Source organism: Falco naumanni, chromosome 3 (assembly GCF_017639655.2).
Source record: "Falco naumanni isolate bFalNau1 chromosome 3, bFalNau1.pat, whole genome shotgun sequence".
NCBI classification, from domain to species: domain Eukaryota; kingdom Metazoa; phylum Chordata; class Aves; order Falconiformes; family Falconidae; genus Falco; species Falco naumanni.
The window spans coordinates 14,248,945-14,267,177 of record NC_054056.1 but is presented as its reverse complement, the minus strand read 5'-3'; the positions used below and the strand labels follow the sequence as shown (position 1 = coordinate 14,267,177).

The following is an 18,233-nucleotide window of genomic DNA, read 5'->3' as shown; positions in this document are numbered from 1 at the left end:
GTAATATTTCTGATCTGACTGCATCTTCTTTTTCTTGGTCAGAAGGTGGAACTTCATACGTCACTAATTTTTGATTGGCTTTTTCTTCCACCATTTTCCCTAGTATTCGCATACAAGGTTTTAGTTAAGCATTGGAGTTGACGCTTATCCAGTTATACGTGAGAATGCTCCTATTTGAGCACAAATACTGTGTTAAGAATAAAAGCTGTGAATAATAAAACCTTTAGACCTTAAGTATCTGGTTTGATTTTTTTACTTTTTGTTCAGAAATACATCCATGAAAACTTTATTATTCCCCTTAGCTAAAAGACAGTAAGAATATTTTTATGAAACAATGTATTTTTGATTTTCAGGCACTCTCTTCCTGAAGATGCAGGGAGCTATTTTAATGAGGAAACAAGAATTCTGGAAGTCCCAGTGACAATACTGATTGCAGATAAAGTTAGTGATTTTAATTATGCTGGTTATCAGACTGAAAATAGATGAAATAATTTTAGTGAATATTCACGTAGTGATACCTAATCTTAGATTACTTCTTTACTATTATCATAGGACTTCAACAAATAAAAGGTGCTTAAAGTGATAATACAGATTTGATGGTTTCTTCTGGTCAGTATGTTTACAGTGTAGAAAGGTACATCCTTTCTCATTAGCGCTCATCTATTCCCCAGTAGCTTATTTCGTACCAGAGAGTGATTAGATACCATAGCACAATCTTTGTATTCTGATGTGTACTGCAGGTGCAGCATATTCTTGCAGTTTACGTTTTCCTGAAGATGCAGGTGTGATTCCATTGTAGCGTGTGGAATTTGCGATACAGATTTTTTTTTTTTTTTAATTTTACTTATCAAAGAGATGTTTCCTACTGCTTATTTTTGGAAAACAAGGAGGCCTAGATAGATATTTACATTTGTTATGTAGACATGTTACACATGTTATTGTCAACATAGAGTAGAATAACTTTTTGCTGTTATCTTTTCAGATGACAATTCACTTAAATCCTGCCCTTACAGATGGATTTTTTTATCCTGTGCTCTTGCATTTGTTTCAGGCTAAAAAAGTTAATTTTACTGTCCATGCAATTGTTACTACTTCTGATTTGGAAATCAGTCCATCACAAATAAATTTTGGATTCTGTACGATCCATGAAGCTGTGCAGGCAAATGTCAGGATAACAAACAAATCTATCTTGCCGCAAGAGTTTGGATTTGTGGGGCTTCCAGAGGTACGTAGTTATCCCACACACACCTCTTCTTGTATCAAAATACATGTAATTGTTATGAAACCGTGTTTCAATGTGAATGTAAATAAATCACCATTGGTTCTTGCAAACCCATGGAAATACCTCTGCCTCAGCACTGTGGAAGCACGCAGACTAGTTCTGGTACTGCTTTGTGTAAATTTCATCTTACTATACCCTAAGCATTTTCCAAGCAGTATGAACACCTTTGAGGAGCCATTACAGTTCTCGCCTACGTAACGTCATTAGGCTGACTTTATCCTATTAGGATACTTGGTCTTTCCAACAATACCTGGTGCACTTGTCTTTCAGACTCACAGGTCACTTACACTACTAAATACACCAGGCTTAGGGATGTCGCTGTGGCTGAGGCTGAGGAATATCGCACAATTTGCATCCAAGCACCTAAGCACTTTGTAAAGCAGGATGGCCATGGCCAAACTGTGTGTTGGGAGCCATCCCCTGACCCAAGCCTAGGTGTTTTCTGACTTTTTTTACTGTAAATTGACACGGAAGCTAAATTAATCACAGGAGCTGCCAGTTTCGTGTGGGCTAGGTCTACTGATGTTTTATTTTTTTTCCCCAAAAAGTTAGCTGTTCAAGCTTCATAACAGCATGATGATTGCAGTGTGAAATGGTTTGGCATATTGGAATCAGAGCTAGAGGAACCTGACATTTAATTAGGCGTTCTCCCTCTCTCTGCCATTTTAGGGATTAAAATCAAGGAGATAGCTAAAAGAAATGTGTATCTTCAGCTTCATTAAATCTTTACTTCACAGTATGTCTTTCATGATTAGCTTAAAATGTGATGGGGAGACATTCGTGAATGATCATCAGCTCAAACACAAACCAGTATACATTTATAGATATTGAACTGGTACTTGTTGCTGTGGTATCTGCACACCACAGAGGAATCAGCTCTTCAAAGACACAGGGAGAACTGTTGAGATTTTCATCATATTTCATTCATTTGGCTATGAAGAGTAAATAAACATCATTAGGGAATGGTGATTACCATAGATGGTAAGAAACTGGAGAAGAGATTCCGCTGAAGCCTGAGTTAATGGATTTAATGCCTTTCAAGTTACGTTGAGATGAGAAATCTGCACGTCAGTCAGACGCTAGTCACTAACTCAGATGAAAGCTTCTCAGTAGAAGGTTTCTGTTCCTCTGACATTTGTAGATTTAAAAACAACTTTTTCTTATCTTGCCAGTAATGTCTTGTTTTAATTTATTAACAATTTGATAATTCAGCTAATACTTTCTTATTTTACCCACAATAATTTCTGATCCTGCCATTTTGAAGTTTGTTGAAATTCAGCCCAGTGATGGATTTGGAATACTTCTTCCCCTTGAAAGCCTGACGTTGGATATAATCTTTAAAGCTAACAAGGCCAAAGAGTACAGCTTTGAACTAACCTGCAAGTCAGAGATTAATAGGTATGTTAAGAAACCGGTAGGTAATCTAGAAGTCTAAATCACACTGGATTTCCACTGGTAAGCTAGTTCCGAAATTAAATCCCTGCCTGCTTTGAAGAGGAAAGGCTAGGATAAAAATGTGAGGCAGGTAAGGATTCTCCAGTTGACAAGGGTTGCTCAGTGCTTCTTAGTTTCATCCTTTGTTTACGTCTGTCTTTACTGAGATGGCTTTTCCTGAAATTTATCCTTGTCACTTATCCAAGCTGCAGGCTTGCCCCAGGTCACTTCACTTGCTGTGCCCTGCTTCCTTTTTCAGCTGAATTGCCGAAGGAATCTTTTTTGTAAAAATGTTTCATACGTTAAGCTAATGCTACTAAAATAATGATGGCATAAACTTTGATTTGACTGGATGTATTTCCAGAAGTTCACAGAGGAAGAATTCAAGCAGGGACTCTAGCCAATTGTGCATTAAAAATAGATAGTATTATTGTTCATCTTTAGGCAAAATTCCCATTGCAAGCTTGAAATTCTGCTTAAATAGGGACTACAGGATTAGTTCCCTATTTTCCGGGCTGATTAAGAGACTATTTTATGCTGAGACAATTTATCATGTGTTTATTTTTAGACAATTCAAGCTGTCATGCAAAGCAGTTGGAGTCCACCCACCTCTTGAATTGTCTCATTCCTTAGTTCGCTTTGCTGCAACAGCTTTAAATGGTGTGTCTACAGCAACACTGTATGTGATGAACTCCCGTGTGAGCGTCAACCCCTTTACTCATGCTGTCCCCAGAACTGGCAACGGGGAAGTTGCCCCGGTTGGACCCGCTTCATTTGAATTCTGTGTGCCAGAAGACTGTCCAGTGACAATTGCACCTTCTGTTGGAACTGTGTTGCCTGGGAAGGTAAATTCACTTTAAACCTCGAGGGTTCTGCCAAATCTTTTGATCATCTACATCCTCACAAATGCTGTCACTTGTAAATGAAGCTGAAACCAGAAATTATTATTAGAGTAGATGGAATATTTTGTAATTTTGATAATTTAGCTAATAAGCTAATACTTTCTTATTTTACCCGCAATAATTTCTGATCCTGCCATTTTGAAGTTTGTTGAAATTCAACCCAATGGTGGATTTGGAATACTTCTTCCCCTTGAAAGTCTGACGTTGGACATAATCTTTTAAGCTAACAAGGCAAAAGACAATTTTTACAATAGTTTGTAATGTTTGAAATCAAACACGTGAGGGGTTAACCATCACACCTGGCTAATGCTTTATGGGAATTTTCACCCTGAATGTTCTTTCCCCACTGTTGTCATTGTGATTTATTTGAAGAGTGTTTAAATATCAAAAACACTGGTCATGTAAAACCAGCCCACTGTAACATAGCAGAGTTCCAAAAAAGCTCCAACTGACCTTGGGATCGTCTTACTCACTTGGCAAAACAATTGTATTTTATTTGTTAATTTTTTTGCTCTCATGTGTCTGCTGCTATTGAGCTTTGTAGGTGTCATGCAAGTATGAGGGCTGAATTTTTGCCTATCGCTCTTGTGTATGCTCTCGCACTCCCAGAAAAGCTTGATTCAAGTGTCCTTCAGACCAACATTGTCAGATCAGCTAATCAGAGAAGAGGCAGTTCGGAGGCTTTGCAGAGCAGCTGCGATGGGGGCAGAAATACAAGTAAGGAATGCTAAGAACTAGCACATGCTGTTGGTCTGTTACTTCCAGATATTTGTTTCTCTGGATGGTATTTTTATCATAAAATTATTTGCATATTAATGAAGCCCAAACTCATGATCCCTGTAAGACCTGCCTATAAAAGACAAGAGTATGAAGGTACTGTTGTGCTTAATGTGTAGTCTCCTTGCTGAACAATAATTTAATTTCATGCTAGCAATTTCAAAAGGATCCTTAGCAGATTTTCTTGCAAATGCTAACTGCAGGTACTCTTAAAAAAAAGAAAAGTTCCTACACCTTATGCCAATTTACAGCATACATGAACTTTATATGCAGAGCTGTGGGTCAGTTAATTTATGTGAGCACTTACGGGTGTCTTTAATTATGAGATAAATAGGTACATTTCCTATAAGAGATACAGTCTTTTACTCATGTGCTTCAGTAGTAGAACTCTTAAGATGGGGTAAATATGTCCATTTCAACTTAATTTTACATTATTAGAAATATATGTAATAACTACTGTTGTCTGTGGCTTGTAACCATAATTGTACTGCTGTTACCTTGTTTTGTGCACTCCATAAACTCTTAGGATCTGTTTCCTTGGGCCAGGGCCTGTGTATTTGTAAATTGATGTCTTGATTGGATTACACCCTCAGTGTATAATGCCTCTCTGTGTGTATTTGCAGAAAAGGAAGAAAGATGAAAAGAGAGAGGGGAAGAAATTAAGCATTTCCATTACCCGGCGGCAGTCTTCCAGACAGCTTGTAAGGGATGAGGGCAGTAAATACCTGACTTCTCTAAACAGTTCTGAACAACCAAAATCCGAAGAGTTAAAGCCTGAGTAAGTCGACAAACGCACCTTGTACTATGTGGACAACATTCTCTTTATAAGTAGTTCAATAAATCTACTAAAACCTATAGGCAGACGAGCAAGCACACTGTAGAGAAGAAATAGCTTTCGCTGTATTGCAAAGGCTGTTTCCAAAATTAGGACTGCTTTTAAGCCACACAGCTGTACCCTCTCATGTAAGGCACAGAATCCCTTTATGCATCAGACGGATTGAAGACTTCAAAGAATATATCAGAAAGCCTGAGATGTGGCTCTGTGGGTATGTGGCTGAGCAAACAAGGGTATTATTTTGAAGGGCAACTAGGAAGCTCAACTCAGTTACCAAAGGGGATTACTACGCATACACCTTGTCTGAAGAGGTCTAGCAGAGCTGAATCATCCCAGACAGAAGCCATCTGATGGCCCATATCAGTGGGTGTGGGTTGATATTTTTTTCCCTTTTTTGAGGGCTTATGCAGTCTGTCAATATTAGTCATGGTCATCTTCAGTCCTGGAAATGTGCATTTTAAATAGTCCTTTTACAGGACGTGTACCTCAGTGAGAACTAACATTGGTAGCATGTGCAGTCTACAGATTTAGATACTTAGATGCAAAACCTGATACTTGAGGTCCCACATTTAGCATATAATTCAACTTTTTAGAACCATGCTTCTGCCTAATCTGAGGAATTTAGAAGTGTTTGGAAGTAAATATATGTTTAAACATCAGACATTTGGCTGTACTGGATGCTAGATATTTTTTAACTAAAATCCCAAGTTCACTGCAATCCGTTAATTGTAATTTTTAAATACTTCCAGTACATGTCATAAAAATAAAATTTATATTTTAAAACACCCATTATGAAGTGTTGCTTGGCATATTGCATTAGAGAAATGTGATCATGTCTTCACACATCATTGAAATGATGTAGAAGTACAGGAAGACACTGGAATACCTAATGTATTCAACATAAGGAAATCGTATTGAGGATTTTGCAGTGTTTCATATAACTTCTATTATCTGGATTTATAATTTTTATTCTCTTTTGGTGAGAAAATCAGACTACTTAGTAGGGTGAGTCCATGACTGCACCAAGACAGTCGCTTAGTTTCACTGTTCCATCTTGAATGTGTGCCTAAGAAACAGTAAACACAAATAGCTCAGTAGATATTTATTTGCCTTTTTTTCTTTTCTTGCTCTCTCACTTACTGAGATGATTCTTATTCCTGGATTTTCTAGTTCTGATGCTTATATGGCAGCCCAGGCCTCCCTGATGAGGAATTTCAGTGGGAAGTTTGAAAAATACATCATACCGTGCTTTGTTGCAAGTGGACGTATTGATGAAACGAAAGGCCCTGAAAACTTAAGCTGCAGGTATTTGCAATTCATGATAGTTCAGAAATTTGAGGGGGAAATGGTGGGCATGTTAATTTAGTCATTTGGGGAGGAAAATGTTTTTTTGATCTTAATTATTTCATAGGTCACTGGTAGAAACTCATGCTTACAATCCACTAGTTGGATAAGAATCAAACACATTAATATCAAAGCAGCCTGAAGAGTAATTTTATGAAAAACTTAAGCCAGATGTAGTTCATCTTTCTGCTTGGGCATACAGAACGTCAAGTCAGCCATCAGAAGTTACTTATTGTTTTGTAATACCAATGTATTGATACCCTGTGATACAGAGTAAGAACAGATTTCTGACAATAGTTTTTATTTTTGTATGATCCAAGAGCAAATATCCTTTTACTATCTCTCTAGCCCTTACAACACTTTGTATTTGGAGTTGCACTGTCCAGCTGTAGCGCCATCTGTTGTGGTCACTTCAGATAATGGAAAAAACCCAGTCAATTTTGGTGATGTTGCAGTAGGTATGAAATTTTAATTCAAGCTTTGATTTCTTTTGTCTGATGTTAATTTCTTCTCAGCACAGATTTGTGTGTTTGCTTTTTACATTGTTCAGTTGATTTGCAAATGTCAGTATAGAAATTAGTCCTGGGATAGGTACTTAGGTGGAAAATTAGGAGCCTGTCTGGCCAGCTGAGGCATGTAAAAAAGCAGACTTGGTTCCAAAACATGGCATCGGAAGCTCTACAAGTGACTGTCCAAATCTGAAAGTATTTTGGAGGGCGTTGACTAGAGTACTAGCCATAGAAATGGGGTGAATGTTTGGCCCAGGTAGAAGCATAGGTAAAAAGGAGGAAAGGTAGTGCATGAGTGAGCATCATCACTTTTTGAAATGTTTTTATTCTTGTCAGGCCACAGAACATTTAAGCGAATTACAATACAAAATATCTCCCCAGAGAAGCTGGAAGTATCCTTGTTTGGAACACGTAAGTTCATTTGCCATTCATCTTCTGTTTAATTTGACTCTCTTATCTGTAGGAGGAACTGTTTGACACTAAAATAAGTAGGAGGTAGCACACTTCAGACTTAACACACATCTTTCAGAGTGAGGCAGCAGGTGACATGAAGAATATATTGGACGAGCCCAGGTGACCTGCTGGAAAGCTAATTCCATTCCACCCTTTTCACTGGAAATAATTCTGCTTAGAGCCAAACTTGAGAAGCACTTAACCACTCTCTAAAGAGTGCCAGGTACTGATGGCAAAGCTGTAGCTTCAAAACAGGATGATGTACATGTGAAGCAGCACAACTCCTCTTTTTTGCACACTGATTCTCTGAATTCCTGAATACCTTGTAAGAAGAGGCTGCTACGCTGGCTTGTCTGGGTTAAACTGTGGGGGATAATGTAGGAAAAGGCATGTCCCTGGCTCTTAGGGTGTTAATGAGCCGGTCCAGGCAAAACCTGAAAATAAAATTATGTGGCTATCTTATTAGCTGGAAAAGAGTCTTGCAACTGTATAAATTCTGTGGGGGGAAAAAAAAATAATTAGTTCTTTTCTCTGAGTTAGGTGTTGATCTCTGAAAAAGCTTATAGATGGTTAGTTTATACATATTTGGTCTGAACAATACTTAGAACCTGTCCTTATATCTCTTTCCCCAGTCTTTGTTTATAAACTCTTTTTTTCCTTAAGCTGCACTATTTTAGCTGGGATTCTCAGTTCTGAATCCCAATGGTCCCTTCCTGTTGGTCAGACGAGTTGAGATGCTTGAGCCAGGTGAAAATAAAGCCCTCATCATCTCTTTTTGTCCAAATGAGAGTAAATGGGTGAGTAAGAGATACAACATTAATGGGGAAAAAGAAGAGGGACAGAGAGATGTAACGGGCTGTGCAATAGACACCTGTTGCTATTCTACAGCCTCATCCCAGTCAGCAAGAGAAGCTTGGTTGCCTGTGCATAGCCTTTCCCAATGTTTGGATCTTTGTGCGCTAAATCCAGAAGTTCTGTAGTGTCAGCCCGTTGGTGCGAGGGGGGTGGGTGGAGGGTGGGGGCTGTTTTCCTTCCGCAGAAGGGCTGACACAGGAATCCCCTTGGCAGTTTTTTGAAACGCTGGATGTCAGGACGACAAAAACCAATCTAACCCTCAGTATCACGGGTCATGGGGTGATGCCATCGACGGTTTGCTCTGTGGAAGAAGTACTCCATATGGGCTATGTCGTAGCCAGAGAGAAGGTGACTTCCACATTCAAGGTAAATCCCTCGATGCTGACCCAGGAAGCCCATTTTTGTAAGGAAGTTCTGTAGTTTCTAGTCCAGCAGAATGTAAGGCTGGGTAGCAAACTGCAGGCAAAAGAACGTCGCTTCAAAAGCGCGTGGTGCCGAGAGGGTTTCAGGCCAAAGGTAACAAAGCTGTGCTGGGAGGATCTTGTCGGCTGCTTCTGTCCTGCCTGCAGCCTCTACAGAAAAACAGAGATCTGGCACCTTTGTAATGGAAAATGAGAGATGCTCGGTGTGGTGATCTCCACAGATCTAGTCAGTGTGAAAGGGGTGTGAAGTCAGACATGGCTTTGCTTTTACCACGGTTAGAAACATTTGCCCTCTTTCTTTATTCTGCCCATGACTGCTGTCACAGCTGAGGCTGCGCAGCACGCACACAAAGCAGTGACAAAGGTACCCGGGTGAAATGCAGAACTGCTGCTACAAAGAGCACGTGAGGGTCTGCCGTGGTCCGGTCTGGGGCAGTTTAACTCCAATGCACTCATTCAGGTACTGCACATTCCCCCAGACTCGGAAACAGGTCAAGATCTAAGCATAGTTTTTCTCCTCTCAGATTTTGGCTTTAAGTATGTCAGTAACCAAAATACATTACATGATGCAAGATTTTTAAAAGGAGTCTGGTCCCTGTTGCTGGGGGCCGGGGGCTGACAGGGCATGTTGTGGGTGGCAATAGCGCGTGCTTTCAGTGGCATCTGGGTACATAGTGCAGCAATGCAGCAAAATCAATTCAGCCAGTTCACAAACCATGGATCCTACAGGCTTGAGAATCGTTTTTCTTAATGAAAATGACGTTGTGTGAATGAATGTCATCAGATACAGAACACTTCCACGCTGAGCCTGCGATACTCCATACAACTGGATTCGCTCTCATCAGCAAGGGACAAAGATCAGCAGAGCCTTCCATCCTTTATCACGTCCTCTTTGCAAAGAACAGAGTTTGTTGGTAAACTTTTTTTTTCTTTTTCTCTTTTTCTTTTGTTTAAGACTCATGAAGTATAAAGCAGAATTACTTTGTCCTGTTAGAGCTACACCGTTGCCAAAACCTGGGGTATCGCATCACTGAAATTTAAGATTTTGTTTCCCCGGTAGGAGCCATACCGATTCTTTCAATATGACTAGCTGTAAATTTATGCAGCCCGAGCAAATATCCACCAGCAAGGAGATACTAGTATTTGAATCTGAATAAGCCCACACAGTAATAGCGTATTAAAGATTAAATTTAGGGATGTCCACCTCTGTAAAAACATATTAGAATATAGGAGGGGTTTGGTGATGCTTCCTCAGTTCCTCTAGAGGTGAATGCATTAAACCGATAGATGGATTTATCTGATGTTTCTAAACCCCTGTTTTGCTGCAGAACCAGGTATCGGGTCTTATTTACTTGCTGCTTCACCAAAAATTAAATGGGTTTAAATACATGAGGAAGTAAAACGGAGCTGTCCTCCTTTCTTATTTGTATCCTCATTTTTATTTACCAGGAACACAGAACTATAATGGCTTAAGTGTGTTCAGCATCTTTCCAACAGAAGGAGAAATTGTTTCTGGGAAGAGTCAGGATTTTACAGTTACTTTCAGTCCTGATCATGAAAGTCTGTACTATTCTGACCGTCTCAAGGTTGTGCTCTTTGGCAAGGTGAGACATCAAGATACCTGGATTATGAAACCAAAGTCTAAGAATGACTTATAGTAACTTTTATCAGCATGGGTCTTGGTAGGAGTTTCGAATAATTATATCTAGTGGACAGCATTTGTAGGCAGAAATACTACCTGTATTAGATTAACTGAGGTAGGCAGGAGATGGCAGGTTCACTTTTTTTTTTCAGATTTTAAATATTCAGTTATTAATTCATAACAGTAGCGACTTGGGATTCAGTCCGCGTCCTGCCCAGCTGTCCGCACGGTGTCAGTGGGAGGTGATGGGAGCTGCCACGTATCGAGCACAGCTCCGGCTGGGTTCTCTGCAGGTAGCATTTAATGGCAGCGGAGAGCAGAGCTACCCCTGCACAATGCAAACTGACAGGTGCACTGAGTACCAGGCGCTGCTTGTGCGGTCACTCAGCATGAGGAAAGTGGTTTCCATCTGCAGAGCAGCAGTTGAGCTTAGACGGAGCCCAAGTCAGGATACGCAGGCTGGCAGCGCAGCAGGGGCTTCGTGCCCTGTTCCAAAGGAGACCCAGCAAAGGTTAATGAAGAGTGCCAGCTAATGACCATCAGCAGGCACTGCAAAGGCGGAGCAGAGGCTGATAGGGAGCAAATAAGAACCGTTTCTCTCCTTGCAAGCTTTGTCTCCCCATTTATCTTTGGAACTGGGGTTAAGAATGCAAATGAGAATACACTGAAGAGGAATGGAAACTGGTCCTGGTTCACAGACTTTAGCTGAGTTCGGCGGCAGATAATTTTAGCTCTTTTAGGGGCTTTAGTATAAATTGTCCAGTCCCCTCCCTGCCCAAGAACAAAAGGTTGTTTCATACAGAAGTGCCTGTGGGTGGGCAAGGGGCAGGTGCGGGATTTTGGCAGTAGAGTACAGGGCCTCTCAGCAAGAGGCGGGAGATGTAATAGTGTCTGTGCGATGGATGCTGTTGTGTCGGTACCCCAGTTACACCGGGACTTAAGCTGTAACCTGCATTTGAAGCGTTTGTCTCACACAGGAAACAGCCCATGTGATCCAGCTAAAGGGTGCAGCAAGAGAGCATCCCATGTTTGTGGAGGGGGGGGTTCCACTAGATGTGCCCGTGGAGTCCTTGGCTGTAGTGTCACCTGTGTCATCGCAGGAAGCGCTAAAAGGAGGTAATATGTTACCACCTGCACCTTCCTACAAAGCAGTGGGTGATAAGACACAGGCCTGTTCCTCATCCTTTAAGAAAAAGTAAATTAAAGATTACTTTTCCAGAATCGGAACAAATAATAGCATGGCATAGCCTGTATCTGTAACACACAAAAAATGCAGGAAGCTTTATCTTTATGGAAAGGTTTTCTCTTAATTGTAATGCAGTTCTATCTTAATGACGATCTTCTGTCTTTGCAATGTACCTTGCAAGAAATGGTTGTAATTTAATATTGCTACAAGGTATGAAGAGGTGTTTGCTTTCTGCCACTTCTCTGACTTGTACTGAATGTTTATAGAATTATGTCATATATAATAACACATCCTGGACTCTCCTGATTGTGCTGTTACGAAACAGACACGATTTGGGGGGCTTGAGTTTATTCTCCCTTAACTTTCTTGGACTTGATCTGTTTTCAGAAACCATATATAAACAACTCCTAGCTCCTGAGCTATAAATAAATCCAAGCATGTCCCACACACAAGTAGAAGTGTAATACATACAATATATGTGCCATGGGGCTAGAAAACAAACATGAAACTTGATAAACAATTAACAATTGCAGTTTGCAACTGCAAATTATGCCAAACCTCCTTTTGCTTAATTCCTCACTAACTCTTTAAGGAGGATCTACTTATCTATGCCAGCTGATGACTTTGCCACAACATCATTTTGTTTTGAACCATCCTGGTGTGATTTATGCTTGTTCCAAACTGGTGATCACTCAGTTTTGACTGTCTCAAAGTTTACTTGATTCATATTTGTTTAGAGCCAAAGGAACCAGTGAAGTCCATTCTCCTCATTCTGGAGTACATTGAGGGAGAGAGTCCTCCGGTGCCAGCAAGGGCAGAACTGAAAGTTGGAGCTATACAGACAGCTCGGTTTGCATCTAAGAAGGTAAAGAAAATAAAAAGGGTGGTTTTATGTCAGGTGCTGTAAGGAATACTGACAGTGTACAAATGGTTACTGGTTCTTCCTTTCAAAAAATCAGTCTATAAATGAAAAAATACAGTTTTCAGGATTTCTGATAAACTTTACATTATAAAAGCACCGATGTTTGAAAAGAAAAGATTATTTTTTCAGGAGCTAATATGAGGATTTTGCATTATCATATGAAGTCAGCAACAAAATTAATGTAGCAGTTTGCTTCCCTAATTCTGAAATCTGGACGTTTGAGCACAGGACTGAATTACAGGTCTGCCCCTGTTATTTCAGTACAGTATTTCGTCCCAACTTGACAGAGCAAACAGGATGGCTGGCCCCTTGCAGTTTCAAAGGGCAGAAGCGATTTGGCAAGCAGCGGGCCCACATACAGCATCTGGGCAAGGCAGTGAGGAACAGTCGTTGTGCTGCAGGAGCAGACCGGGCTGTAACGAGGGGTTTGTGTGTCTCTCGCAGCCCGTGGAGTTCAGTTTGGACAGCCTGCCCCTCCTGCAGCAGCAGGGGTTCACCCTCGGCGCTGGGAAGGGAACGGTTGAGCGCGGACAAGTAAAATGCATCGATGTTTCTTGGGTGCCACCTGCTGACTTCGAGGTAAGTCACAGTCGCTACAGCACTTTGCAGCTGAAACTGGGAGCGTGTGGCAGCTGCTTGCACCGACTGGTAGGAGCGGTACAAAAGCTGATCTCTACCGTGTCAGCCACATGTAGCTACCAAAGGGAGGGGTATAGGCTGGTATAAACACCGGTGGGAGAATAAAAGCCAGAAACGGTATGTTTGATTTGGAGGCTTGCTACACCTCACCGTTCATCTGCATGATGAAAAGAACAAGAATTTCGCTCGCATCTTACAGAACGTAGAATGACTTCTGACAGGTCATGGCATTATATAGCACCAAAAAGCCAAAGTGCTGCTGCTGGTAACTAAAGTAACACCGATTTTTTTAATGTCCCCTGTGCAAGAAAGCCCGCAGTCCCGCTGACACAGAACTAAGTTTACAGGGTTCATTTTGCTACAGTGTTCACATTTCTTTCAGCTGTGGGCTGCCTTTCCATTGGTGTGTTCCTGGAAGTCAGTGGGGCGTTTTTGATTTTCCACTTTATGAACGGCTTTATGAACCCTGTTTCCCTGGCTACTTCTGCCTTTTTGTATTGCACAGTCTAGGTGGGAGGTCCAAACATCTCTACAGGGCTGTGATTGCCCTTCCTGATTCATCTTCTTGGGCATTCATGGAGACTGAAAGAATTTACTCCCCTGCTTTTTGTTGTGAGCTGTGTGTGGGATGGTGGAATGAGTAGCTTGTTCCAAAATTAAAAGATTGCTGCTGTCATGTGCAGAAAGAAGGCAGTAGAGTTCCTGGGATGATTTCTCAGGTTGCCATCGTGCCTCTTGGTAACCACTGGTTGTTACACAAGATTTAACACTAACTGATGGCTAACAGGATCCACTTCTTCCCCAACCCTCACTGCAGCGCACTCCACTGCTGCTGTACCCAGCTGTCATGGTTGTGATGTGGTGACGATATCTATAGCACTCTAGGGATAGAATGCTTAGTCATTGTTACTTTACTTACTGCAGTATGAGCCTTGCATGGAAATACAGAGCCAACACAGTGGGAAGAGAGGTAATCTATAGCCATAACTGGTCTGTCTTACAACAGAGACATAAAATACATAATTTAGAACTTGATCAACTAACTTGTTCTATGTACACAAAAAAAAGGCTGGTTTTACGTGTGCGTTTTCTTATAGGCCGATGACCCTCTGCTTGTGACAGCCCTCCTGACCTTGAAAGGTGACGTTAAGGAATCTTACCGGATCCTCTTGATGGCAAAAGTTGTGTCTGCATATGCTCCCACTAAGTGAGGGAACCAGGCTACACGGAAAGATTAGGCTTGTGTTACTGGGAGATCACTGGTTCTCGGTTGAAACACGTAAATATTTTGAAGTTGTTGCAAATATGCGAGGGGAGCAGGTAACATGTAATATTTCTGGGGGTTCCCCCACAAAATTCTATGTAAACTCTGGTTCCACTAGTTTCATTTTCAAGCGGACTCTGTGGCAGTAATCTTGTGGTGGAAGAATTAATGAGGGGCCCAAGTAGATCCATCTGCTGTTAATCACAGTGTCTCCCGAAGGTGGGCATTCCCTCAGCATGAATATCTTTTTTACATCTACATGGGTGAGTTTCAAACAATGTATCTGTCTCCAATTTGAGATGCATTTTCATGGATTCAGAAGATCCTTAACTTTTCCCCTCTGAAGACCAGAATAAAGCTTCTTATTCAAGTTTCCTCCAAAACGTTTGGGCGGTTGTTTTTTACAACACACTATGAAATCTTCCTGATGACGCATGGTCAAGGAGGAAATAGTGATCATGCTGTCCACTGCATGGCTGGATAGAGTTAAACATTTGCATTATGTCATGGCTGTACAGGAACTTTGTATCTCTACATTTGCTTTCCTCTCAGTTCTGACTAAGAGTACATTTCTTCCTGTTACCGGGGTGGCTGGAGCGCCCTGCAGGTGTAACTTTTGTCAGGAAGCAGTAACTAGTTCAGGGAAAAGTCCAGAGGAACTACACTGTGGACAGCCAAGGGACCAGGAAGTAAGCAGACATCTAGGAACATAGATAACCTTTTAAATCTTGTATCACACTCTGTCTGTGGCAAAACTCCCTCACCACCACTCCGAAGGTGTGTTGCTGTTTGCCCCTGTGTAGCTGTTAAAATGGCTTATTTAGATTGTGTAGTGGGAAGATAGAAACAGACCATTTGGAAGTATCCCTAAGGTAAAAATGTGACAAGCTACTGCAGGAAAAGGAGTAAGGCAACTGTCACAAGAAATACTTTAACTAGTATCCCCCTTTTATAGAGGAAGCTTGTATAACTGATGGAGTGGAGTTCCTTGTTTTCCCAAAGGCAGTGTGTTTGATCCGTTCTCATTGAATAACACCGGGTCGAGCGGCTGCGGTTACTGAACCCTTCAGTCTAAAGACCTACAGATACTGAAGCAATGAACAAGTCACCATGGGAGGAGGCAGGAGCTGGCGGGGAGGTGGCAGTGCTAGCCAGAGACAGCTCTGCCTCCCTAAGAGAGGCGCCAAGTATTTCTGCTGGCACAGCTGGGGTGGTTGGGTTGAGGTTGAGGACAATGAGGTTTGTGTGCTGATTCTCTTACAGTCCTTGCAGCCCTAAAAGGGAGATGAAATATCGCTACATAATAGGAAACCTGCAAATAGTACTGCACAGCTGACAGTCACCTCATGATAGGGAAGCTTGCAGAAAGCAGGGAAGAGCACGGCACGTTGGAGTGGAAGGTTTATTTCAGGCAGTTAATTTGAGGGCACCCATTATGTGAGGGTCCCTTGGATTTCACTCTTGAAAACTGAAAAGTAATGGCTGAGAGTAAATTAGTCTCCAGACTCTCATAACCATATAATATGCTGAAAATAAGTGTAAAATTGTCTACCAGGAAACAACACCCCTGTCTTAGGGATTTTCCACTTCATAGAGGTCAGGTACTGTGAAAAAGCATCCAAAGGATTAAAAAAGGTAAAGAAGTTTAAAGAATACATGTAAAGAATGTGACAATGTTGAAAAAATGCAGAGGTTGCTTCCAAGAGCAAGAAGGCAGTTTAGTAAGTGGGAAGAAGGTGTATATACGCAAGGACCGGCTGGTCCAGCCGAGAATAACGCTGGATCTGACGGACTCATAACAGCATTAGAGAGCTCTGGATGTGCCCGCTCAGCTGTAGAAGCTGGAGGGTCAAGCACACAGCATCATATTGGTGTGTTCAGGGTGTTAAGCTGGTTATAAAGATCAGCCGCCATTGACCGCCTGAAGTCATTGTCTGCACCAAATGTTTCCAAAGGCAGGCAAAGGGTGGAACCCGTCGTTAACTGCATTCTTTGGACTTGATCTTGACAATCTATAGGAATGATTTCACAGACTTGAAGTAAGTGTAAGGTTCTGGGTGTCACAGTTCAGAGTTTCTATACTCCAAGCTAGACATGTGTTCATTCTCTCCAAGGGGAGTGTGGAACCATGATAGTAAGAAGAGGTTGTTGTTTCTGGGGTCCTGAAAATAAAGAAAACTATGCCTGCACTATAGCAGCTGACATTCGGTAAAGCACTTGCAGAAATCTGAATGTTTTTTACTCTTTTTCATAAGAGGAAAGCCTGTTACTTTATCTCAGGCCTCAAAACTAATCATATTTGACTTCTTGGGGGCATAATGGCTGATCCGTGCAGGACTGGGTTTTCCTTTCTTATGGGATTGGATTGGTTCCTTTGGCACACGTAGTTCAGCATGCCCAGCTCTTGCGTGAAGCAATACTTGGGCAATGAGAGAGACAAGCTGATGTGAAAGGGAAAATTATCTGATGTGGGAAAGCAGATCCATTGTAAAACTTAACACAGACGTGCAGGCTATGCTTCTTCACCTGGAACACAACTACAACTTGAAAAGTGGAAGTACGGTTACTTTTCCTGCAGAATGTAGCCCTTGGATGTTCCAGGGTCATTCGAATGAGAATTGCCCCATTTCACCAAGGGCAGATAGAAAGCAGTGGGATCTTTTCCAGAAAGAAACAATGAATCCTCTTACATATTTGCTGTGGTTCTTGGGCTTGATCTAGCATTTAATTTAGGTTTGCCAGTCTATAGCAGAGTGGAGTAAACAAGTTTCCCTTAATAGATACCGGACAGAGCTTGTTTCTTTGATATAAGCTGACTAAAGTGGAAAAGTCAGTGCCTAAACCCTGTGACAGTTGTATTCCATTTCACCACTGCGACTCTCCACTTGCCTAAAACCTCTTGCTTGTGTGTGTGTATAATGAGTGAGCAGCCAAGGATTCCCTAAGAGATCTGACTTCTGAAACAGAAATAACTAAAATAATTTCATGCAATTAACATACTTGCTTTTGCTATATTTTTAATTGGTGCTGAGCCTCTTTAGAATCTTCACAATGCGAATTTGCAGGGATCCGAGGTGCACACTGTCAGTCTACTGAAAATTTAGGAGTTCTACGGGGATGCTCCTACCTAAACAATTCTTATGTATGACATATACAAAAATAGCTTCTTGATCTTTCCCAGTACAGGAAACAGAAAATTGACTGGGATGACTGACTACTGGAAACAATTCTCCTGCTAATTTAGACACACCAAGGTAAACTAGAAATAGTGTGTTTGTAGGTAATTCCTCGAGGACAGACCTGAGCGCGCTATTGCATATTCTACTTGCGTGGCTTAAGTTCACAACTACCAGAAGAAGCTCAACACAGCAGCTATAGCCTTCATGCAAGTTAATCTCTCGAAAAAGCAAAAAATCCTGTTCAATACTGTGCTTATCCACAATCACAGCACATGCGGTATGGAAATTGCCAGGAGATTCTAAACATGTAATCTGATAGTTCTGTTTCCATATTACAGGAGTCCAGAAGGGATGGAGGCCATATTGTGAGGATAATATGAACAATGTAACCCCAAAAGTATATCCAAGTTTCCCAGAAGCTAGTTTTCTGTTCCTGTAACTGCGCTTCTGAACAGTGTGCTTTCAGACTGCGTTTTGCAACTGCAGTCACTGGGGTTGCTGGACAGAAACTCTTGCGCTTTCAGATTTGGAGCTAAATGCAAACGTACACTTGGCTTTGATCCGGTTCTAGTTTAATAAGAAAGCAAC

The 18,233-nt window shown here is 41.4% G+C and overlaps 1 protein-coding gene across 1 annotated transcript in view; it reads left to right on the top strand.

The window, feature by feature from the left end:
- Window positions 1–14,849, top strand: part of CFAP74 (cilia and flagella associated protein 74) — a 92,214-nt gene extending 77,365 nt beyond the window's left edge. Inside the window, exons 24-40 of the mRNA XM_040587941.1 lie at window positions 354–441; window positions 1,052–1,225; window positions 2,547–2,680; window positions 3,285–3,561; window positions 4,228–4,335; window positions 5,019–5,173; window positions 6,401–6,535; window positions 6,923–7,032; window positions 7,420–7,475; window positions 8,214–8,333; window positions 8,605–8,757; window positions 9,598–9,727; window positions 10,263–10,417; window positions 11,433–11,571; window positions 12,379–12,506; window positions 13,008–13,142; window positions 14,300–14,849. Of these exons, the coding sequence (XP_040443875.1) occupies window positions 354–441; window positions 1,052–1,225; window positions 2,547–2,680; window positions 3,285–3,561; window positions 4,228–4,335; window positions 5,019–5,173; window positions 6,401–6,535; window positions 6,923–7,032; window positions 7,420–7,475; window positions 8,214–8,333; window positions 8,605–8,757; window positions 9,598–9,727; window positions 10,263–10,417; window positions 11,433–11,571; window positions 12,379–12,506; window positions 13,008–13,142; window positions 14,300–14,413 (2,311 nt within the window). The 3' untranslated portion in view covers window positions 14,414–14,849. The remainder of the gene's footprint in view (window positions 1–353; window positions 442–1,051; window positions 1,226–2,546; window positions 2,681–3,284; window positions 3,562–4,227; window positions 4,336–5,018; window positions 5,174–6,400; window positions 6,536–6,922; window positions 7,033–7,419; window positions 7,476–8,213; window positions 8,334–8,604; window positions 8,758–9,597; window positions 9,728–10,262; window positions 10,418–11,432; window positions 11,572–12,378; window positions 12,507–13,007; window positions 13,143–14,299) is intronic.
- The last annotated feature ends 3,384 nt before the right edge of the window (window positions 14,850–18,233 follow it).